The 12,303-nt window shown below is 42.8% G+C and overlaps 1 protein-coding gene across 1 annotated transcript in view; it reads right to left on the minus strand.

The window, feature by feature from the left end:
* Positions 1-587: 587 nt before the first annotated feature.
* The window catches only part of pde9ac (phosphodiesterase 9ac), a gene marked incomplete at both ends in the record, with an annotated part of 32,992 nt that continues 21,276 nt past the window's right edge, over positions 588-12,303 (minus strand). The window contains 6 exons of the mRNA XM_080732049.1: positions 588-641; positions 3,669-3,764; positions 4,522-4,650; positions 8,694-8,798; positions 9,240-9,356; positions 11,635-11,791. Of these exons, the coding sequence (XP_080588175.1) occupies positions 588-641; positions 3,669-3,764; positions 4,522-4,650; positions 8,694-8,798; positions 9,240-9,356; positions 11,635-11,791 (658 nt within the window). The remainder of the gene's footprint in view (positions 642-3,668; positions 3,765-4,521; positions 4,651-8,693; positions 8,799-9,239; positions 9,357-11,634; positions 11,792-12,303) is intronic.

A 12,303-nucleotide genomic window follows, 5' to 3' on the forward strand; every position in this document is an offset into this window, starting at 1 on the left:
TAACGTGTCAAGGACACAGACTGAACAGATTGGTCCATTCGGTTCCCTTTGTACAGTCTCAGAGTTATGGGAAATGAAAACAGTTTGAGAACGACTGGCTTAGAGGTGTGAGTTTTGGTAAAAAAAAAAAAAAAAACCTTTACAGTAATACATTAGAGGCAGAGCAGAGAGAGTCAAATCAGTCCACTCACTAACACTAGAGGAGTCACAGCAGTCACAGCAGCCCTATTTTGATTGTCTTAATTACCAGCTCTTATGCCTTAACTTTAAGGCCTGTCCATACAGTCTCCGACCACCAAACTTTTCATCGGAAAGGTCTTTTCAACTACAAAACGACATCACTCGCATCTTCTGAAAAGCATTACCCCGAATTAGAGTTCGGAAAGCTGCACATCGGAAAGTCGGAACTCTCAGATGAAAAGTTTAGTGGTCGGAGTCCAGATCTTATGCCTTAAGTCAAGACAATTAAAATAGAGCCCAAGGAGTCTGTTTCTGTTACATACACAATCTAACACTATAGGAGTCACGGCAGCCCGTTTGTGTTACTTACACATGTACACTGACTCCACAGTGACTCACTGCAGCTCTTACATCTTCTTCACTCCTAACGACATATTCTCTGTTTTTTTCTTCTTTGCCTCGTTTGAACAGAAGACACACCTTTATATTAGCAAGCGTGTGTGTGTGTGTGTGTGTGTATATGTGTGTGTGTGCGTGTGTGCGTGCGTGCGTGCGTGCGTGCGTGCGTGCGTGCGTGCGTGCGTGCGTGCGTGCGTGCGTAAGATGAAAGTGTCCACAGGTGCAGGTGTCATGCTAGCTCTGGTCTGACAGGCGGCTGACTAAAAGACTAGACCAGGATTTCTCAGCCCCTACGAGGGCTCAACTTCAGTCAAAATAAACTAAACTACTTCACTACTCACCTAACCAAAGGTAGTTTTGCGTGGCTGAAAGTCTATTCTCCATGGTGGGAAACCTCTCAGCACCCCACCCACTCTGTAAAATACATTATTTTTTGTCATGAAATAAAACGCATCCACGTCGACCGCCGCTTATTTCCGGGTTGTGTCTGCAGTGGCTCGCTCCCGGCTCAAGGTGGGTGCATTTTATTTCATGGCAAAAATAATGTATTTTACAGAGTGAGTGGGGTGCTGAGTTCCCACCACAGAGAATATACTTCCAACAACGCAAAACTACCTTTGGTTTGGTGAGTAGTGAAGTAGTTTAATTTATTTTGACTGAAGTTGAGGCCTCGTAGGGTAGAGAAATCGGTCCCATCCTATTTTACAGTACACTTTAACTCTTATTCTGCCAGATGTTGTTATTTATTATTGGGTTTTGTGCCAGCAAAATCACCTTACCTTTGCGATGATATAGACAAAGGTGTATTCTTTTTTTTTTTGAAATGTTCTCTTAAAGAGTGTGCCGTGGCTCTACCAGCAGTAGGGGGCAGCCTCATGCAAGAATTAATGTGAAAATGGTCTCAGATCGACTCTTGCTTGTCAAGGCTGTTCAAGGCTGATGAGTCGCTACAGAGCAATAGATCCAGAGAAAAACACATGGAAGAGTGTTGTGACTCCATTGATGTTAACGTCCAGTTGGATTTTAAGAGTACTTTTATGGGAGCTGTTTCAACGGTAGACACCCGCGCGACACCTCAACAGGTTACAGACATCAAACCAAGGTACAAAAGAACGAGCCAAAGAACGTACAATTGGCATTATCGGGCCGTCAAAAATGGGGCGAACGGGAACGTTCAAAGCGTGGATAGAGTTAAGACATAATAAGACATAATAAGACAGAATAAAGCCATTATAAGAAATAATGTGTTGGTAATTAGAGCTAATATATTTTATTAGACAGAAACAAAGACAGAATAGCAGAATGAGCGAATACATTCTCTGGCACCGGCACCTGCCGCGGAACTGCAGCGGCAGACACTGTCGCACGACCGGCAGTTCGACCAGCAGTCGCACTGCATCGCCGGCGATAGGACCAGCAGTCCCACCAGTAGGACCGGCGGAAGCTAAGCTAACCACGAGGTAGAGGAGCCGTGGATAGCTAGTAGGCTAGCGCCGCTAGGCTAACAAGCGAGTAGCGCGACGCTCAAGCTAACTGGCTAAAGTTAGCTAGCGGAGAAACTCGAAGAAGGCAGGAGAAAAAGTCTCGAAACCGGTAGGCTCGACCTTACTCGCCAAATCGGTGCAGACGAAACAAACTCCTGAGTGTAGTTAGTGGAAAAGTTGAAACTTGAATGTAAAATTTCTTAATGCTGAAGACTTCGTTGGAGCGAGTGAGTGAAACAAGCAATCCAGTTGAAGCAGAAGCGAAAAAGAGGGGGAACATCCGGCGGATGGGGAATTTATAGGGGTCCGCCTCCAGGCGGGTACGTCATTTGACGGACATACCCTTCGGCCAATGGGAATTGTCCTACGGGAGTTTATGTGAGTGATTCTGTTATTCTTGGTTGCCGCTAGCGACACCCATAGGAGTGGAGTGCTGACTGGAGATTCGTAAACAAACATCATATCTTATTATGGCTTTATTCTGTCTTATTATGTCTTAAAGTGTACTGTAAAATAGGATGGGACCGAGAAATCCTGGTCTAGTGTTTTAGTCAGCCACCTGTCAGAGCGTCAGTGCAGCTCGACCAGAGCTAGTGTTGTGCTAATGTGTTGGAAGACACTGGACCAGTGGTTTGCGGGCGGCATGCAGAGGCATGCTGTGAGACCAGCTGTGTGTGCACGCTCGTTTTCCTCCGTTCTAGACACGGGATTTTATATTCATATATTACTTCTGGTCCAGCAAAGTAAGGGATGACACACATCTGGAACCTTATAATCCTTGACAGCTGCAAGACATTGCTGATATATTGTGTCTTTCTCGTGTCATTTTTGCCATCCAACACTGCCGATAGACTTATGAGTGTAAAACAGCCTTTTACTCTTAAACCAAGCCTATGTCTGTTGCACTCGCTCAACGCTGTAACCTTGTCGGCTTTAAAATGTGATATCTCCACTCCAGCGAGTGACCTTGTCATGCGACAGAATGTGAATTAGGCTTTACATTAGCAAAGCTATGTAACACAGTGGATGGGACACAGTAACGGGCCGTGCACACCAAGAATGATAACTATAAAGATAATGACAAACTCTGATGTGACATGTTGAACTGTGTGTTGAGCGTGATGCCCTGTAAGTTGGGATGGAAATTCACTCTGAAAATGCTCCCAATGGTAGTCTATTTGTTCACCAATGTTGTTGTCATTATGAATAGAGGGTATGCGTGTCACATCATCATCGTCCCTGGAAGTTATGCAGGAACGCCTACTGAGTGGCAAAATAACTACTTTCTGGCCTTGACAGCCCATACATCCAAACAGAAAAGTACTATTTGATTGCATTAAACAACATTAAACTCACTTTGCCACTCACTTTGCCACTCGATTTGCCATTCACTTCATGCATGCACATACCCTCTATTAGTTGAGGTGCTGTGGATTCTGACATCCACTTTAGGGTAGAAGGATTTTTTAAACGTTATATTTATAGTTATCTTTACAGTTATCGTTCTTGGTTTGGACAGCCATACATGATCGGACACAATAAACAAAAGATGCAGGGATAATAGATGTAGGGTATAGTGTACAGTATATAGAATAGCAGTCCTACCTCTGTCATGGCGTCATCGATCTGTTTCAGCTCTTCGTAGTGATCACGAGAGTCTCTGAGCGGCTGGACCATGATCTCCTCGATCTGAGGGAACAGCTGTTTGGACAACACATCCTCACTAGCAGAAAACTGCTATTGTCAAGTTTCAAATTTGTATATTTTTTTGGTAATTAAAGACCCGTTTCATCATACAAGACTCCCTGCAAGCCAAACGACGTCATGATAACGTTATGATAACATCCTCCAGTGACTCCGGTGACGTTCAGAACTAGGCCAGATCACAGCCCATATGAGGATGATCTTGATGTCATTACCAGGACGTCATATGGATTTTTTTGTTTGACAGGATTATTGTTATTGTTTGTAACATTAGTTGAAATATGAGCATGTAAGGTTATATTCTGGGACATATCTGACTAGTTATGATATTTATCCGGCCTCGATCGGACCCTCTCTGATTAATCCAGGACGTCCGTTTTCGTGGGCAGGATTTATGTTGGTTGAAATTAGGTGATATTCTAGGCCAGATCTGACTAGTCATGGTTCAACTTGATCTGGCCCCAATCGAGACATCGTCGCTGACTGGTCCAGGTCCTGCACCGTGCTTGCTGGGCTGTCACACAAAACTAGTGAAAATAGCAGATCTACAAGCACACAACGCATCTGCTATTTTCACTTTAAATAATTTTTTTAAATGATAAATACAAAACGAACGGTTTTGGACATACAAGGTTTCCACTCGACAATGACGATATGTACAACAATGAAGTGCTACCATAAGCAAAGGTTACACACACACACACACACACACACACACACACACACACACACACACACACACACACGTTCCTACCTTCATGACAGACTCAAACATTGGAATGAGGACAAACTTGATGAATCCAATCTGAGCGGTGGGCTTGGTGACCTTGTCCCGGTCCATGAACGGAGCGACCGGCAGACCCTCCGACTTCTCCCTGTCACTCTGGAAGACACAGCGGAGAAACATGCATTTTTATTTTATACTCACCAAGGAGCACTCTCTCTAAAGCAGTGGTTCCTTTTCACACCAAGTACCACCTCAGAAAATATGTGTCTCTCGTCTCTCCAAGCACCACCATAACTGATGTTAAAGAGGTGGTGCCATAGTTTTGTACTTTTTCTCGTTTTCATGTGTCTATGGGAACCTTGTGGGTAAAAAAAACACATCCCCTCCCCTTTTCCCATTCACCCAACACTGTGGGTGACCAGCTGGGTCACCACCCACCATGACAACCAGGCATACTTAATGAACTGGTGGGGGTGTGGCCACATAAAAACCTAATGTTAACTCTTTCTGTACACTTTTTTGGAGAAAATCCTCCTAGTATAATCATGGGGGGAAGGGGGGGGGGGGGGTGGGGGGGGGGGGGTGTAGACTAGGGCATTCACGAATAGTGATTTTTAGTATTCAAATTATTCGACCTTAAAGTATTTGAATAGTCGAATATTCGACAGGACTGGCCAAACTGTCAAATATTAAATAAGCAAGAGGCGAACATTGTGAAAATAGACGATCTACATGCTCACAGCGTTGTGAGCATGTAGATCTGCTATTTTCACAATATTTATCTGCGGAACCGAGTCACATTAAATGTAATACCTACAATTCCAAGTGCTTGTCAGGGTGGGGGTCCCCATTAATATATGTTTATTTTGGGGGTCACGGCCTAAAAAGGTTTGAGAACCCCTGGTATAAAGCATTCAAAAATTCATCCACCAGGGGCATTGACAACTCATTCTTATGACTTCCTATCTCGCCAAGCTTTATAAACTATATCTTTTTAAAGAGAAAACAATAAAAAAATCAAAATAAAAATAAATAAGCGAATATTCGACTTTGGTGAACAACGTCGAATAGTGACTTTGATATTCGAATATTCGAATAGTTGGTGAATGCCCTAGTGTAGACCCACCCCATCCTATTCAGCTATGCACAGTTAACACAGGAGAACCATTTATTCCTTGAATTCATGGAGATTTTTTAGTTTTTGTTGCATTTCTAAGCCAATAATTTGATGACCGGGTCAGATTTGACAGATTTAGCTACTACATTTGTGAACATCTCATGCAAACGGATGATATTTCTAATATGATTAATAGGGATGTGCCGAAAGCAAAATTATTGTCCGAAACCGAATACCGAATATTGGAAACATTTGGCCGAAAACCGAGTACCGAATAGCCGAATAATACATGTATATAATTTATTTTGTATTACAAATTTTTGCACTATTGCTGTAACTTTGTTGTAAAGCTACCTGGTTATGGCAAAAGACATGATTATGGCAAAACCTAACTTAAATAATAATCACCATATGGTTCCATAAAACATTTATTTCTCACTTTTGAATGCACACATAACATATTTATTTTTGTGTAGAATTATTTATTTACTATTGTGTAGTAAATTTGTAATAAAAGACAAATTATGTCTCAAAATATTAACATTCCATATAGAATTGAATTGAATTATTGCATCATAAAGAAATATCAATGTAATTATTGTTATAAAAAAAAATATATATATATATATATATATATATATATATATATATATATATATATTATATATATATATATATATATATATATTGAATATCCTATACATTATTCGGTAGTATTCGGTATTCAGTATTCGGTAATATTCGGTATTTGGTATTCGGTACTATTCGGTAATAATTATTCGGCTGTAAAATCAAACCGAACCGAAACCGAATATGCGTTTTTTGGCACTATTCGGCCGAAAATATTCGGCGCCGAATATTCGGTCACATCTCTATTTAATCCGTTGTCAAATCCTCTATTAACGGCTAGGTGTGCCATCATGCTCATTTCAGCACGGCTGGAGAGCCTATTTCAACCAATTGCTTGGTCAGAAGAACTACCTGCAGTATAATATATATATTTCACTCCACTTAATACGTATTTTCTTATTTTTGTTTCTAACTCCTCTGAGTGCCACCAGAGGGGGGCCCATGTACCACCAGTGGTACATCTACCACAGGTTGAGAACTACTGCACTTAAGAAATCATAGAACTAGCCAAAGCAATTATGAAGAAGCCTTCAGCCTTCTAACTCATTAGCAGTTAGCAGTAACTCAATGGCTAGTGCACAGCACCTTTAGTCACTTATGTATATTAAAGTTGAGGTCTGGAACTTATTTTAAGGAATAAAATGTTAACATTTCTACAAGATTCTACAAGATAGAAGACAGCAAATATCATATCACGATATTATGACATCCAAATTTTCAGATAATGTCCTGGACTCTCATATAATATAATTTTATTCCCCAGCCCTAGATACTTTCAGGCTGTCCCTGCACTACACACACAGAGGCAGTGGTGGGAAAAGTACTCACATTCCTAAATATCAATACTGCAATGTAGAAATACTCCAGAAATTAAACAACTCGAAAAAAGTACAAAATCATTGGTACAGTATAGAAATTTGCCAAAGTACTAAAAGTAGAATGTCCCATTTCACAAGTTTTCAAATATATTAATGTATAATGTATATATATAAAGCAGATCTACAAGATGCGAGTGCAACTCACTGTGAGCCTTTATATCTGCTATTTTCAAATGGCCGAAATCTATATAGGGCTGAAGGTAACGTACTGTATGTTTGTAGGTGATAATAATGAAAATCTACAAAGTAACTAGTCACTAACGTTTTCAAATAATTGTAGTGGAGTAAAAGTACAATATTAATATTTGAAATGTAGTAGAGTAGAAGTGAAAGTACTGAAAATTGGAACTATTCCAGTAAAGTAAAAACAATAAAAAAAATAAACTCATAATTGTCCTCAAGACTAAATGTACTTACAAGTTACTTTACACCAATGCCTACCACTACACACACAGGAGAGCGTCGAGCGTGACACTATGACAGGCTGTCTCTGACGTGACTTTTCGTTTGCCAACGGGTCTGAGCTCTATACTGCATCTAGCTTAAATTAAGACAAGACCCAAATTCAGAGCGAACATTTTTAACGCAAATATTTGCTTCTGGGGGTCCCTGGAACAAAATGTTTTTAGATGGGGTCCGCGGCCAAATACATATAATTTTGAATTAACCACAGATATAGCCCAATTCTACAAACCTCTTTTAAATAGTTTTCTGAAAAACTTGCTATAGGCATATCTCAAACATTGTCATGTCAAGGACCCCCAAAATGATACTGTATGTATTTGGCCGCGGACCCCCATCTCAAAATATTTTGTTCTAGGGACCCCCCAGAAGCAAAGATTTGAGTTAAAAATGTTCACTCTAAATTTGGGTCTATTCTGCTTCTAGCTTAAGGCCCAAGTTCCCAGTTGGGAAACCCGCTCTCACGTCTCTGACATGGAGTCTCAGGGTACAGCTGATGATGTCACACAATCCAAAAGTAGTGACTGATGTCATGTTTTTAAGCAGGACCAGGCAGGGTGAAAGGTTCAACCAGTAGATGGCAGCATTGAGACATGTCTTTATGCCTATGCAGAGCCAGTAGCTCAGGAGGTAGAGCGGCAGCTTGGGAAGTGGAAGGTTCTGGGTTTGATCTCCTGCTTCCCCTACGAGTCTCTTGCGAGGCTTTTACTTGAGTAACAGTAGCAAAGTATTGGCATCAAAATATACGTAAAGTACCAAAAGTAAAAGTACAAACTGTTTGAAAATAGCCAAGGTATATAATAGGGCTAAAGTGGTTTATGTATGTAGAGTAGAAGTAAAAGTAGGCCTACTGAAAACTGGAAATACTCAAGTAAAGTACGTCTACCTAAAAACTGTACTTAAGTACGTTACTTTACACCACTGCATACATTTTGATGCCAAAAACTTTCATACTTTTACTCAAGTACATTTTGAATTCTGGACTTTGACTTGTAACAGACATAGTACTTCTACACTTTTGACCTGAGTACTTTTTCCACCACTGGCAGTAACTCCGAGGACCCCCTAGGGGTCCCCGGACCCCCTGTTGAAGCCCCCTGGATGAATGTGACCTGCATGAAGTACTCCTCTAGCAGACAATCCACCCAGGGCTCTGCCACCTCCGTGGGCCGCACTTCATTGGAGATGTCACAGCACTTGATCAGCACCATCTTCAGCTGAAACACACATTGTGTTGTTGAAACGAGAAAACAAAGGTTAAGACTTTCATCAGCAATCAGAAGAACTTGACACACCCACACACACACGCACACACACAGGATTAAACCAATTACAAAATATATAGTTTTTATAATGGAAGTGAATGGGGAAAAAAAAAGTCTTCCCTGGCTTTTTTGTCCCACCTAGTAACAAAGCGACATGGGGTGGGACTTGACAAAGGGTGAATTTGAGACACTCAATCAAACTGATCAGAGTTTCAGGTGTGCTGGACATCAATTGAGCTGATCAACCACTGAACAGGCACTGAACAGAACACTGATTACAGGTCTAGTTACAGCAAGTGATCCCATCCTAATTTACAGTACACTTTAAAAAATGAAAAATCATGGCACCGCATCATTAAGTAGAATGTGAAAACTTTTTCTAACAGAACGTACACATGTGAGATGCTCCTCGTCGATGAAGTCAAAGTTGTCTTCCACTTTGTGCTTGAAGGAGTCCAGTATCTCCCCGTGCCGGGCCATGTCTGTGGCCAGGATCAGGGTGATGACGGCCTGGCAGAGGACAAAAACACCCACGTCAAAGTCATGCAAATCAGTGTGGTTCCCAAAGTGTTTGGCTCGAGACCCATACTAGTGAAGGTAACTGTAGATCTGCCGATTTTCGCAAATGCTTTCTTCCAATTCATGACATTTCTTTGATTTGTGTATTTATTTATTAAATTACATTAAATTATTGAATATTAAAAAAATAATTATTATTAACTCTCCTACTGCCAGATTATTTATTTATTTATTGGGTCTGGTGCCATCAAAAAGCGGCTTACCTTTGCGACGTTATAGTAGATAGACAGACATTTATTTTTTTTATTTTTTTTATTTTTTATTTTATTGTGCAATAGTGCACTTTGGTCTGCCAGGCAGCAGAGGGCGGCGTCATGCGAGAATGAATGTGAATTTGCCTGTTATGTGTTGAAGAAGAAGAAGACCAGTCACTGGCCACAGAGCCTTACAGCCAGAGGAAATCAACAAGGAAGTGAATTGTTCTCCGTTGATGTTAACGCATAATGGATTTTTTACACCATCACCGCGGAAAATGTGTTTACAGTAGATGGCCGCGCGACCCCTCATCAGCCTACAGTCATCAGACGAACGAACCGAACGAGCGCCGTATTGGCATCGAGGTTCTGTAAAAAATGGGGCGAACGTTAACGTTCAAAGCGTGGGGAGAGTTAAGAACAAAATGTAGTTGGGTCTGACCTGCAGTGTCTGAAAACAGTGATGTAAATGATAGTCTCTCAAGACAAACACGTTGGCTCCCACAATTCTCATATGCCTCTGCCAAATAGTATGTTTTCAACACGTTCTGAGCTTGTCGATCTGCTATTTTCAATATTATATATATATATATGTTACAGTATGTTCAAGAAACCAGTAAAAGTTGTCAAGGAGCACTCGTTTTGACGTTCACCACACACTAATCACCACCAGATGGCGACGTCAGCCACTGCTCTGCCATTCACCAGAGTGTATATAAGAGAGTTACGTCACGCTTTGAACTCGCCGCAGACCGGAAGTGTTTACTCTTTATTTACTAGCCTAGCCTAGCCTAGCCTAGCCTAGCCTAGCCATTAGCTCCATTGTAGTCACTTGGACAGGGCGTTTAACGTGCGCTTGCCCAGGCCTTACGGCCTGGGCATAAATATAACGATTGCATTCACCACGGCTTCGTAACTCGCGCGGCGCTCCGCCGGCCGCGCGGCCCTGGCCCGCTCTTCGCGGCCACTCGCGCCTGCGGCGCTCGGGGGCGAAGAGCAGGACCAAGGTCCGCTGGCCTTCGCGCCGCTTGGGGCTTCGTGGACCCAGGGGGGCCTCGTAACTCGTTTGGGCTTCGTGGATACAGGGGGGCTTCGGTAGCCGCTCGCAGTGTCGTGGACAATAGAGCGGCGCACCGCCTGGAGTACGTTGTTGTGGCGACCGCTTGCTCCGCCCCGTGCCGCACCACGAGTGCTCCGCGTCTCGAATGTGCTGTTTCTCTAATATACTATGACATATATATATATATATATATGATTTTTTTTATGCCTTTATTGATAAGACAGCAGACTGACAGGAAATGGGGGGAGAGACGGGAAGTGACACGCGGCAAAGGCCGTCCGGATCGGGAATCGAACCAGCGACGCCGCCAGGCATCCATGCCATGTGGCAATACCTAAAGTGGTATGCGCCTGGACCAGTAGGCCAGCGGGCGCCCCCCCTTCAAAAGATTTTTATACACAATACACTTGTGAAATGGAACATGACTGCAAAATATGTACATTTTGAACACTTTTAACAGAGTAGGCCAGGGTTCCCCAATTAGTTTTCTCCAAGGGCCGAATTATGTCTAGGGTACCAAGCCGAGGGCCACAACATTGCAGGGGTGACGGTGGCGTTCCCACTACTCCAGTGACAGTTTTCGTTGTTGTGGGGTGAAAATCTTGTATGTCCAAAACCGTTCGTTTTTTTAAATGATTTTAAAAATGATTTAAACTAGTGAAAACAGCCGATCTACAAGCACACAACGCCTCGCGGTGCGAGGCGTTGTGTGCTTGTAGATCTGCAGTTTTCACTACTTTTGTGCGACGGCCTTGTATGATTCGCGAAAGAACGTACAAATTTGGAGATACGAGATTTCCACCCGACAACGACGATTATACTAGTGTTGTTGCTGCTCTTATACCACCATTATTACTGGGGTTGGTGGGGGCCAGACAGTAGCCCGGCCCCCGCGGGCCGCAAATGGCCCGCGGGCCGCCCTATCGGGGAACCCTGGAGTAGGCCATTTCTTTACTTGTCGTATGAGCATGAAGGCCTCGGACTCCACGTTGGCAAAGATGTTGCACTCGGGCAGAGCCAGGATCTGGAAGGCCACGGCACAGTGGTGGTTCTCCAGGGGAGAGATGTCGTTGTAGCGCACCGCCAGCTCTGTGCGCGCATTGATCTGGTATCTGATGGATGGAGGGATGGAGGGAAGGATGCATGGATCAATGGACAGATGAAGAGGAAGTCAAGTTGTCATGGAATAATCTAATGCTGTGGTTTTCACCCTTTCAAGACTCAAAAACGTAGAATATTTTGGTGTCGTTGGGTCAACCCCAACATGCATGATATGAGTCAGCAGTCTTTCCACGCCCGAACACCAGCTCTGCAGCTCAATGACAATTATATTGCATTACGCAATGCTTGGACATCTGTAGCGATGTGTCTCTCAACACCCGTACAAAGAGATGCCCAAGAATGGCCCCATCGCATGTCTAAATATAGAGCTTCAGCGCCTCAGTCCCCTGCGTTTACATCATAGACTGTAAAAAATATGGACGGTGGGAAACCCATTGATTTCTATGCTGCGAAAAAGACACTTTTTTTTGCCCTTAAACGGGTGTCGCCAACATTGTTTTAATGGTACCAAGGAATGCTATTGGCTGCCAACAGTAACGTGCAACCGCAGGGATACATGGGA

Source organism: Nannobrachium achirus (assembly GCF_963921795.1).
Source record: "Nannobrachium achirus genome assembly, chromosome: 8".
In the NCBI taxonomy this organism is placed as follows: Eukaryota; Metazoa; Chordata; class Actinopteri; order Myctophiformes; family Myctophidae; genus Nannobrachium; species Nannobrachium achirus.